The sequence below is a fragment of the Jaculus jaculus genome, chromosome 8, assembly GCF_020740685.1.
Source record: "Jaculus jaculus isolate mJacJac1 chromosome 8, mJacJac1.mat.Y.cur, whole genome shotgun sequence".
NCBI classification, from domain to species: Eukaryota; Metazoa; Chordata; class Mammalia; order Rodentia; family Dipodidae; genus Jaculus; species Jaculus jaculus.
In genome coordinates this window covers 116,866,922-116,879,406 of record NC_059109.1, presented here as the reverse complement: position 1 = coordinate 116,879,406, position 12,485 = coordinate 116,866,922, and the positions used below count along the sequence as shown (strand labels likewise).

The window sequence follows — 12,485 nt, the reverse complement described above, 5'->3', positions numbered from 1 at the left end:
GGCTGGAAGCCCTGGTGCACCCATTCTCTCTCTCTCTCTCCGCCTCCTCCCCTCTGTAATAAATAAGTAAATAAAAATAATTTTAAAAGTTTAAAATATTTAAAGAGTACAAAAATATGCAAGCACTCTACCCACTGAGCTGTATACTTTGCTCAGTGAAATAAATACCAGATTTATTTATGTGTCTACATGTATGTGTATAGGTGTACTGTGGAGGTCAGCGGAATTGTCTGTGTTAAACCTTCTTTTGAAACAGGGTCTCTTGGCACTCAGCTGAGTCTGGCCCACAAGTAACTATCTGTGTGCTGGAGAAATGAACTTGAATTGTGTCTGGCCAGCAGGCTTTGGATATTTATTTTCTTAAGAGAACATTGAAGCTCTTGATCTGTCTCCCCATCCTCATGAAATCAACAGTTTTAAAAATACTTTATTTATTTGAGAGAAGCAGATAGAGAAAGAGAGAATGGGTGCGCCTAGGCCTCTAGCCGCTGGAAATGAACTCCAGATGCATATGCCACCTTGTGCATTTGGCTTTATGTGGGTACTGGGGAATCAAACCTGGGTCCTTTGGCTTTGCAGGCAAGTACTTTAAAGGCTTAAGCCACCTCCCCAGTCTCAAGACCTTGTCATTTTTCTTAGGCTTCTTCTTGAGCTGCCTTCATCAGCTCTGACTTTGTACTGTAGTTATGTTTAACTGCACGGAAATTAAGGTACAGTTTATGTACTACCTGCTGATACAAATTCAAACATAATTTTCCAGGTCATTAATGACCCCATCCACGGCCACATTGAGTTCCACCCTCTCCTTATCCGAATCATTGACACACCTCAGTTTCAGCGGCTTCGATACATAAAACAGCTGGGAGGCGGTTACTATGTTTTTCCAGGAGCTTCCCACAATCGATTTGAACATAGTCTAGGGTAAGAAGGGAAGGAGGGTGGGGCAATTGCAGCCTTGAATATTCTCTGTCTCATGAAGTAGTTGTCTCATTTTGCCTCTTAGAAAATGTTTTTATAAAATGGTTATAACATCCTTATTTTCTTAAGAGAACATTGAAGCTCTTGATTTACCCTACTACATTTGTTTATTTTATGTAGGTTTTAAAATACCTCACATCCTTTCTGGAAATGCAGTGACCATCTGTTGGCTGGTTAATTAGAGTAAATATTTGATTTGAAATATTTTAAAGCTAATACAATTAGTTATGACCTTTGTAATGTAAATAGTTAATTTTCCTCTCATATGTATATAGTCCTTTCATTTATTTTCTTTTGACATAGACACTCCCCATGTAGCTCAGGCTGGCCCCATAGTTGCTGTGGAAAGTACTGGGATAACAGCCATGTTCCACCACACCTGGCTCCTCATCTATAGATTCACTCTTTGAAATGAGATAATTATTTATCAGGAAACATGTAAGCTGGGAAAGCACTCGTCAACATAGAGAGGCTTAGCTTCTCTGTTATGTGCAATAAAGTTGAGACATTGGTGTATTTTTTCCATTATAAAATGTAGAGCCATGAGAATGTAGGCAAAATAGAACTGGAGGGTTTTCCAGCTTTTTTTTTTTGAAAGGAAATGACAATTCGCTTAGGAGTTACTTCCATTGGGAGTGCTGCAGGTACATTAACATTTGTTGGCACTATGTATTTATTTATTTTGTAGTGCTGGGTATCAGCCCCAGAGCCTTGCATGGGCTGGTCTGGGGCTATACCACTCAACCACATCCCTGCTCAGAACTCACCTTCAGTCTGTGTGGTAAATATAAAAGCAACTAAAAGAACTCTGTTTTCATGTCCCAGAGATGTCCCTCAGTTTTCAAGCCAAGTGTGACTTTGGGTCTTTTTGTTCCACAGGGTTGGGTACCTAGCAGGATGTCTAGTTCGAAGTCTATCTGAGAAGCAACCAGAGCTACAGATAAGTGAGCGAGACATGCTCTGTGTGCAGATTGCGGGGCTCTGCCACGACCTCGGTAAGCTGTACAAAATATGAAATCAGGGCTGGAGAAATGGCTTAGTGGTTAAGGCACTCGCCTGCGTACCCGAAGAATGCATGTTCCAATCTCCAGGTCCCACATGGACACAGTGACACAAGCATGTAATGTTGTACATGCACACAAGGGGCCACACTCGTCCTGAGTTCATTCACAGTGGCTGAAAGGCCCTGGAACACCCATTCTAACTTTCTCTCTCAAAAAAAAAAAAATCGTAATATATGTCACCTCTGCTTGAAATTTGAAAATAGGAATAACTACAAGAAATGTAGAAGTTGTACTTTAATTCTTCATTAATCACACAAATATAAAACGTGAAATTTCTTTATCCTAGTATGACTCACAAGCACAAAATGTTGCTATTGCTTGTAGTCTTTCTATGAATTTCCCATGTTAAACATTTTTGTTATAAACTGTATGAGAGACTTTCTTGGGCTGTAGGGATGGCTTAGCAGTTAAGGTGCACGTTTGCGAAGCCTAAGGAACCAGGTTGGATTCTCCAGGTCCCACGTAAGCCAGATGCACATGGTGGCGCATGTGTCTGGAGTTCAGTTGCAATGGCTGGAGGCCCTGTCTTGCCCATTCCACCTCCCCACCACATCTCTAATAAATAAATAGGAATAAATCTTAAAAAAAAAAAAAAAAAAAAAGGCTGGTTGTGGTGGTGCACGTGTTTAATCCCAGCACTCGGAGGCGAGGCGGAGGTAGGAGGATCACTGTGAGTTCAAGGTGTGTTTGTTTTGTTTTTTGAGGTAGGGTTTCACTGCAGCCCAGGCCAACCTGAAATTCACTATGTAGTCCTATGTAGTCGTAGTCTCAGGGCGGCCTCAAACTGTCAACAATCCTTCTGCCTCTGCCTCCTGAGTGCATTAAAGGTGTGCACCAGCATGCCCAGCTTCTCTTTCTGTTTTGTTTGTTTGTTTTGTTTTGTTTTGGTTTCAGTTTTTTGAGGTAGGGTCTCATTCTGGCCCAGGCTGACCTGGAATTCACTGTGTAGTCTTAGGGTGGCCTTGAACTCACAATGATACTCCTACCTCAGCCTCCCGAGTGCTGAGATTAAAGGTGTGCACCACCACAACCGGCTTACTTAGTTTGAGACAAGGTTTTATTGTGTGGCCCAGGTTGGCCCCAAGTTAATGGCAGTCCTCCTGCCTCAGTGCTCCTCGTGCTGGCATAGTAAGTGAGAGCCCATCCTGGCTGAAAGGGCTTTCTGATAGTGAGCTATCCTTACTCTCTTTAGGATGTGATAAATTTGATTTTGCTTTCATCCTTTTCATTGACTAAAATTGTTTTTTTTCCTTTAGTTCTTTTGTTAAATCCATTCTTATACCTAGAAGAGATTTGGAGAACACTTTCTCCATCAACTCACAGGAGGTCCGGGGTGAATTTATACCAAGTGTAAGAATGTAATCCCTTTCTTTTTGAGGAAAAGAAAAGAGGCTCATGCACTAGCTGGGCCACTGAGCTCCAACTCCAGCCTTAAGTAAATAAATATTGCTTCTATTTTTCTTTTAAAGTTTTTTGAGGTAGGGTCTTATTGTAGCCCAAGCTGACCTGGAATTCACTATGTAATCTCTGGGTGGCCTTGAACTCAGGGTGATCCTCCTACCTCTGCCTCCCGAATGCTGGGATTAAAGATGGGTGTGCCACCATACCTGGCTTTTTAAAATTTATTCTTTTAGAGAGGGAGGGAGAGAATGGGCACACCAGGGCCTCTAGCCACTGCAAATACTCCACACTCACATACCACCATTATGAGGGTTTTGGGGAATCAAACCTGGATCCTTAGCTTCATAGACAAGTGTCTTAATCGCTAAGCCATCTCTCCAGCCCCATTGCTTCTATTATCAAAAGAAAAAAGAAAAATGGTATGGCTCAGTAGTCAAGCCACTTGCTAGCAAAGCCAAAGGACTCAGGTTCAATTCTCCAGTACCCACGTAAGCTAGATGCACAAGGTGGTGCATGTATCTGGAGGATTTTTTTTAGAGGCTGAAACCTCTGATACGCTCATTTTTTCTGCTCCACCCCCTTTCTCTGCTTGCAAATAAAATAATAAAATAAAAACTTGGGCCTGGAGAGATGGCTTAGTGGTTAAGGTGCTGGGCTGTTAAGCCTAAGGACCCAGGTTCGATTCCCCAGAACCCACGTAAACCAGATGCACATGGTGGTGCATGTATCTGGAGTTTTTTTTTTTTTTTTTTTTTGCAATGGCTATAGGCCCTGGCATGCCCATTCTCTCTCTCATAAATAAAAATATATTTAAAAGAAAATACGCAACATTTCCTGGTAGTTAAATCATAGCTGTCTTGTCATCAAATTTGTGTCAGCTTTGGTGCCTGGAGATCTGTGTAAAGAGTATTTACTTTCCTGTATGGTTTTGCCCCATATTTTGTTGGTCTGAAAATTGGATAGGTAGATTTGTCTTGTTCTGTGATTTACCTACAGGTCATCAATCATTATTGATACTCAAATTAAACTGAAAAGATGTTTTTAAGAATTCAGTTTTTTTTAGCAATTTACAAATTTTTTTCTTCTTCTAAAGCTACTTTTGTTTTCAAGGTCATGGGCCATTTTCTCATATGTTTGATGGAAGATTTATCCCTCTTGCTCGCCCAGAGGTAAAATGGACGGTATGTATATATATATTCCACACTCAATAGAAAGAAAAGCATTTTAGATCAGCCTGGGCTAGAATGAGAGCCTACCTCAAAAAAAAAAAAAAGGCATTTTGGATGGTTAATGGTTTTTCAGTTAAGTTACCTATTTGTTCCCCTGCTCTGTTACTGTATTTTTCCCTGTTACAGTTTTCAGGGTGCATTCATATATTTTTGATCCTCACAACCTGTAAAGAAGGAAACCTGAGCCGGGCGTGGTGGCGCACGCCTTTAATCCCAGCACTCGGGAGGCAGAGGTAGGAGAATCACGGTGAGTTCAAGGCCACCCTGAGACTACAGAATTAATTCCAGGTCAGCCTGGACCAGAGTGAGACCCTACCTCGAAAAACCAAAAAAAGAAAACAAAAAAAAAAAAAAAAGAAGGAAACCTGGGGCTGGGATATGGCTCAGTGGTTAAAGGTTCTTTCTTGTCAAACCTGCTGACTGGGGGTTCAGTTCTCCAGAATATGCATAAAGCTAGAGGTACATGTATCTGGAGTTCATTTGTAGTGTTAAGATGCCCTGGCACACCCATGTACATGTTTTCTATCTTTGCTCACAAATAAACAAAATATTAAAAAGAATAGTAACATAGAAGGAAACTTAGCCTGGCGTGGTAGCACTGTCTCACTTTAGTTCAGGCTGACTTGGAACTCACTCTGTAGGTCCAGCCTCCTAATTGCAGTATAACCATGACGTAGTCAACTATAATAAGATTTCTTTTCAGTGTTTCGAGATAGGGTTTCACTGTAGTCCAGGCTGACCTGGAATTCACTATGTAGTCTCAGGGTGACCTCGAACTCACAGTGATCCTCCTACCTCTGCCTCCAGAGTGCTGGGATTAAAGGCATGTGCCACCATACCTGGCTCTCATAGCACTTTCTAGCACTATGAGGGCTAGCCAACAAGGAGCAGGCATTTTTCTTTTCCTTTTATTTTTATTTATTTATTTATTTTTGTTTCTTTTTATTTATTTGAGAGCGACAGACACACAGAGAGAAAGAGACAGAGAGAGAGAATGGGCGCACCAGGGCCTCCAGGTACTGCAAACAAACTCCAGACATGTGGGCCCCCTTGTGCATCTGGCTAACGTAGGTCTTGGGGAATAGAGCCTTAAATTGGGGTCCTTAGGCTACACAGGCAAACGCTTAACTGCTAAGCCATCTCTGCAGTCCTAGGCATTTTTCTAAGTTCTCCAACACAACTCTTGAGTACCTGAGTTTGCATTGCCAAACCCCTAGTAAGAGCCAAAAGCTATGGTGAGCTTCCATAATTCCAGGGTACCTAAGGCAGGAAGGGAGACAGAGACTAGAGAATTTCAACACTCACACCATCATGCAGACATCCTAAACAAACTGAAGTTGGCTTTTATTTTTCATCTTCAGCTAGTTTTTTTTTTTTTTTTTTGTTGTTGTTGTTGTTGTTTTGAGATAGGGTCTTGCTATAGCCCAGGCTGACTTGGAATTCACTGTGTAATTTCAGGCTGACCTCAAACTCATGATGATCCTCCTACTTCTGCCTTCCAAGTGCTGGGATTTTAAACACATGCACCACCACTCCCAGCTTTTGAGTTAGTTTTTATTTATTTACTTATTTTTTATTTTTGGTTTATCAAGGTAGGATTTCAGTCTAGCCCAGGCTAACCTAGAACTCACTATGTAGTCTCAGGGTGGCCTGGAGCTCATGGTGATCTACCAACCTCTGTCTCCAGAGGATTAAAGGCATGTACCACCACGCCCAGCTATTTTTTTTTTTAATTTTGTATCCTTTTAAAAATTTTAATTTGTTTTTACTTGAGAGAAAGAAAGAAACAGAGAGAGAATGGCTGTGCCAGGGTCTTCAGCCACTGCAAATGAACTCCAGAGCATGTGCCACTTTGTGTATGTGGTTTTTGTGGGTCCTGGGGAATCAAACCTAGGTCCGTTGGCTTTATAGGCAATCATCTTAATTGTTAAGCCAGCTCTCCAGCCCCATTTATTTATTTATTTATGAGAGTGAGAAAGAGAATGTGCACATCAGGACCTCCAGCTACTATAAAAGGACTCCATACACATGTGCATATGCATGTACATCTGGCTTACATGGGTTCTGGGGAGTCGAATCTAGGTCTTTAGGCTTTGCAGGCAAGCACCTTAACTGCTAAGCCATCTCTCCAGCTAGAACTAACAGACTTGTTTGTTTTGTTTTGTTTTTTCAAGGTAGGGTCTCACTCTAGTCCAGACTGACCTGGAATTCATTTTGTAGTCTCAGGGTGGTCTTGAACTCGTAGTGACCCACCTACCTCTGCCTTCCGAGTGCTCAGATTAAAGACATGTGCTGTCACACCTGGCTGACTAACAGACTTTTAAATTTCGTGTGTTCCTAGGCTGATGAAAGAAAGAAAGAAAGAAAGAAAGAAAGAAAGGAGGGAGGGAGGGAGGGAGGGAGGGAGGGAGGGAGGGAGGGAGGGAGGGAGGGAGGGAGGGACTAAATTTTAGAGTGGTGTTCATTAAAATAGAATTCTACATATATGACCTGGCAATACTTTTCTAGGTAATACAAATGATTATATAATAAAACATATTTGATGTATTTATGGAATAGTGGAGGAGACACTTTGTAAAAATGTGTAGACAGAGCTGGGCGTGGTGGCGCATGCCTTTAATCCCAGCACTCGGGAGGCAGAGGTAGGAGGACCACGTGAGTTGGAAGATACCCTGAGACAACAGTGAGTTCCAGGTCAGTCTGGGCCAGACTGAGACCCTACTTCCAAAAGCAAAAAACAAAGCAAAAAATTAAACCTCATTGCTTTGTACACTCATTTTTAAAAACCTGTGGGGGAAAAAAAAAACTTGTAGACATAAAAACTTGAAAGTGTTTAAAAGCTGTGAGAAAGCAGTTGGAAAGTAGGCAGTGGACCTAATCTCAGAATTGCATGAAATTGAGAATATTTTGTGGGCTGTGCGTGGTGGCTCACACCTTTAATCCCAGCACTTGGGAGGCAGAGGTAGGATTGCAGTGAGTTTGAGGCCACCCTGAGACTTCATAATGAATTCCAGGTTATCCTGAGCTAGAGCAAGACCCTACCTAGGAAAACCAAAAGAAAAAAGGAAAGAAAAAAAATTTAAAAAGGATACTTTGTGAAATCAGAGCCTCTGATAGGCTAGAGTCTGTAACAAGCCATGTTGTCTTGACTTTTCCTAGCATGAACAGGGCTCGGTGCAGATGTTTGAGCATCTTGTTAATTCTAATGGACTTAAAGCTGTCATGGAACAGTATGGCCTCATCCCTGAAGAAGACATTTGCTTTATCAAGGAACAAATTATAGGACCTCCAGAAACACCTATCAAAGATTGTATGGTAAGTTGTATTCAAGTTCATTGGCACTGACTAGTACTGTACATCTGGTCTATACTTGATTCCTTCAGAGCTGCATGTCTAACAATTTTACAGGGTCTAAATGGCAAAATATAAGCTGTTATATATTTGCCTTCTAATGCAAAAAAAAAATGGAAGGGTTATATTTTTACCACTTTTTGAGTTTGTCAGAAGTTACCTCCCCCTGCCAGGTATAGTGACACACACCTTTAATCCCAGCATTTGGGGGTGGGGTGGGGCAGAGATTGGAGGACCAGTGTTGGTTCAAGGCCAGCGTGGAAGTGCATAGTGAATCCTAGGTCAGTCTGGGCTAGAGTGAGACCTTATCTCAAAAAAAAAAAAAAAAAAAGCCAGGCATGGTGGCGCACGTCTTTAATCCCAGCACTCGGGAGGCAGAGGTAGGAGGATTGCTGTGACTTCGAGGCCACCCTGAGACTCCATAGTGAATTCCAGGTCAGCCTGGGCTGGAGTAAGACCCTACCTGGAAAAAAAAAAAAAAAATCTTATCTTTCCCCCCAAAAAATAGAAGTTGTCTTAGGAATATCAAAAAATAGGGGCTGGAGGGATGGCTTAGCGGTTAAGGCGTTTGCCTGCAAAGCTAAAGGACCCAGGTTGGATTTTCCAGAACCCATGTTAGCCAGATGTATAAGGGGCACACGCATCTGGAGTTCATTTGCAGTGGCTAGAGGCCCTGGTGCACCCATTCTCTTTCTCTCCCTCATTTTCTGTCAAATAAATTTTTAAAAAATATAAAAATATACATCTTGCTTATCCCTTATAATTTACATATTTTTTAAAGTTTTATTTATTAGAGAGTGATAAAAGAGAATGGGTGGCCATGGGCTCCTGTTGCTGCAAATGAACAGGATTCATGCACTACCTTTGTGAGTCTTGCTTTACATGGATACTGGGAAATTGAACCTGGAAAGTCAGACTTCTCAGACAAGCACCTTTAACCACTGAGCAATCTCCCCGGCCCAGTCTTTTGCATTTTTTTTTAAGTAAAATAGCTGAAGGGGCTGAGGATGTAGCTCAGTTAGAATGCTTGCCTAGCGTGCATGCCACCCTGGATTCTATCCCCAACTAGGTTTAGTGGTGCATGCCTATAATCCCAGCATTTGGGAAGTAGAGGCAGGAGGATCAGAGGTTCACAGTCATTCTCAGCTACTTAGTGAGTTGGAGGCCAGCTGAGGATATACAAGACCCTGTCTCAGAAAAGAAAAAAACAAATTTAGAAAATAATTTTCCCTTGAATTTTCCCCCTTTAAATACATCTAAATCGGGCTAGAGAGATGGCTTAGCGGTTAAGCACTTGCCTGTGAAGCCTAAGGACCCCGGTTCGAGGCTCGGTTCCCCAGGTCCCACATTAGCCAGATGCACAAGGGGGCGCACGCGTCTGGAGTTCGTTTGCAGAGGCTTGAAGCCCTGGTGCACCCATTCTCTTTCTCTCCCTCTATCTGTCTTTCTGTGTCTGTGGCTCTCAAATAATTAATTTAAAAAAAAAGAATCATTGAAGAAAGAACTTTCTAATTTACCTCTTCTATCCAGTTAAGTATCTTGTTTATAATTTTTAAATTAATATAGTTGCTTTTCTTATAAATGGATTTGGCACCTATCCAAAAACTTATGGTGAAGTTTTCTTTTTTTCCAGTGGCCATATAAAGGACGTCCTAAGGAGAAAAGCTTCCTTTATGAGATAGTAGCTAATAAAAGAAATGGCATCGATGTGGATAAATGGGATTACTTTGCCAGGTATGTACTGGTCACTTCAGAAAAGCTGGTCAAATCATTTATGTAAATCTAGCTGAAGGCCTGCCTTGCTTAATCAGAAGATAGGCATCAAAGCTCAGGCAGTGATTCTGGAACTAGGTTTGTGAGCATGGTAGAAATGCAACAACCTCCCTCTGGGGCCCTGAAGATGCTGGCTTTCTTTCCTGCCATCCTGCACATTTTTATTCTGTTTTTTTTTTTTTAATATTTTTTTTCACATTTTTATTCTAACCAGTCTCTCTCCTGCTTCTCGGCCCTCAAGCGGGCTCTAGGCACAAGATGATCTCATCTCCAAGGGGGAGAGCAGTTTATTTACCCCTTTTAACTTTTTTTTTTTCAAGGTAGGGTCTCACTGTAGCTCAAACTGACCTGGAATTCACTATGTAGTCTCAGACTGGCCTCGAACTCTCTGCGATCCTCCTCCCTCTGCCTCCCAAGCATTGGTATTAAAGGTGTATGCCACCATGCCCAGCTCCCTTTTCACTTCTTTTGTTCACAGTCAAGGCTTTGTTCTTAACTTATTACAGGATTTTTAATTAGAACAGTTTTAGATCTTCTAAGTACCTATGCCTCCAGTTTTAGTAATTGACAATACATGACCAGTTTTATTGTGTTTGTGACACATCTCACATAATTTTATTTTATTTTTTTAATTAATTAATTAATTTATTTGAGAGCAACAGACACAGAGAGAAAGACAGATAGAGGGAGAGAGAGAATGGGCGCGTCGGGGCTTCCAGCCTCTGCAAACAAACTCCAGACGCATGCGCCCCCTTGTGCATCTGGCTAACGTGGGACCTGGGGAACCGTGGTCCTTAGGCTTCACAGGGAAGTGCTTAACCGCTAAGCCATCTCTTCAGCCCTCACATAATTTTAAATGGCAAATCTCAGGCCATAACATTTCATCCAAAAATGTTTCTAGCCAGGTGTGGTGGTGCACGCCTTTAACCCCAGCCCTATGAAGGCTGAGGTAGGAGGATCGCTGTGAGTTTGAGGACAGCCTGAATGAATTCTAGGTCAGCCTGGGCAAGAGTGAGACCTTTTCTCAAAAAAAATTTTAAAAAGCCAGTTGTGGTGGTGCATGCCTTTAATCCCAACATGTGGGAGGCAGAGGTAGGAAGATCACAGAGAGTTTGAGGCTAGTCCAAGACTACATAGTGAATTCCAAGGTCAGCCTGGGCTAGAACAAAACCCTACCTTGAAAAACAAAACAAAAAAAAAAAACCACTAAAAATGACAAACAAAAAAGATAAGTTTTAATTATTGATTTCAGTGAGAGAAAGAGAGGCAGAGAGAGAATGGGCCCACCAGGGCTTCTAGTTGCTGCAAATTCCAGATGTACATGCCACCTTTGTGCATCTGGCTTACATGGATCCTAGAGAATCGAGCCTGGGTCCTTTGGTGTCACAGGCAAGAGGCTTAGCTGCTAAGCCATCTCTCCAGCCTCTCCCTGAACCCACCTCCCCCTTTTTATTGAGGTAGGGCCTCACTATAGCCCAAGCTGACCTGGAATTCACTGTGTAATCTCAGGGTGGCCTTGAATTTATGTAACTGTTTTTTATGTTAGCTTGTTCATGTCAGAATCCAGTATCCATCCACTCCCTGAGGGTGGTGTCTCTCTGAGTCTTTTATTCTCTGACGACTCCTTTCATTTTTCTACAGGATTTCCCCACAGACTTACTCAGTTAGTTGTGTTCTTATTGTCCTTTAATATTTTCTTTAGTCCCCTATTGGTCTACTCTATACTTATTGGTCAAAAGTTGGGTTAGGGGGGCTCTATACTTATTGGTCAAAAGTTGGGTTGGGGGGCTGGAGAGATGTTTCAGCGGTTAAGGTGTTTACCTACAAAACCTGATGACCTGGGTTCAGTTCCACAGGACCCACATAAAGCCAGATGCACAAGGTGGTGCATGGGACTGGAGTTCATTTGCTGTGGCTGGAGGCCCTGGTGTGCCCATTCGCTCTCTCAGATAAATAAATAAATAAAAATTTTTTTTTAAATGTTGGGTCAGGAAGGAAGGAAGAGAGAAAGGGGAGGTGAGGGAAGGAGAGTAAGAGCAAAAGAAAGGAAGGAGGAAAGAAAAGAAAGGGAGAAACACTGGGAATGTGGCTTAGCAGTTAAAGATGGTTGTTTGCAAAACCTGCTGGCCCAGGGATCAACTGCAAAGCTGCCATGTTAACCAGACAGAAAAAGTGGCAATATCTAGTGTTCATTTGCATAGAGGCAAGAGAGACTGGTGTCCCCCCACATACACATACTTACACACAAACAATTTTTAGAAAAAAAAAATGTTTATTTTTAATTTTAAGGAATAGTTTCTTTGCTGAAAACTTTAATTTTCTCTGCTTTTGAATTTCCTAGGGATTGCCACCATCTTGGAATCCAAAACAATTTTGATTACAAGCGCTTTATTAAGTTTGCCCGTGTCTGTGAAGTGGGTAATATGAAGCACATTTGTACTAGAGAAAAGGTAAGCTTGTGTCTAAGGAACCAAGAATGATGCTCTTGCTCTGAAACCTGGAAATAGCTATTCAGCAGTTTCGGAAAACTTGTAAATTAATTACCAAGCTTTTCTTCTTAAAAAAATATTTTTAGGGCTGGAGAGATGGCTTAGCAGTTAAGTGCTTGCCTGTGAAGCCTAAGTACCTCAGTTCGAGGCTCGATTACCCAGGACCCACGTTAGCCAGATCACAAGGGGGCACATGCGCC

The 12,485-nt window shown here is 41.9% G+C and overlaps 1 protein-coding gene across 4 annotated transcripts in view; it reads left to right on the top strand.

Moving 5' to 3' along the window:
• The window catches only part of Samhd1 (SAM and HD domain containing deoxynucleoside triphosphate triphosphohydrolase 1), a 62,371-nt gene that overhangs the window by 25,685 nt on the left and 24,201 nt on the right, over positions 1-12,485 (top strand). For all 4 annotated transcript variants that reach the window (XM_045156510.1, XM_045156508.1, XM_045156511.1 and 1 more), the window contains 6 exons: positions 761-921; positions 1,858-1,973; positions 4,554-4,624; positions 7,832-7,987; positions 9,657-9,757; positions 12,138-12,246. In XM_045156510.1, coding sequence (XP_045012445.1) covers positions 761-921; positions 1,858-1,973; positions 4,554-4,624; positions 7,832-7,987; positions 9,657-9,757; positions 12,138-12,246 — 714 coding nt within the window. The remainder of the gene's footprint in view (positions 1-760; positions 922-1,857; positions 1,974-4,553; positions 4,625-7,831; positions 7,988-9,656; positions 9,758-12,137; positions 12,247-12,485) is intronic.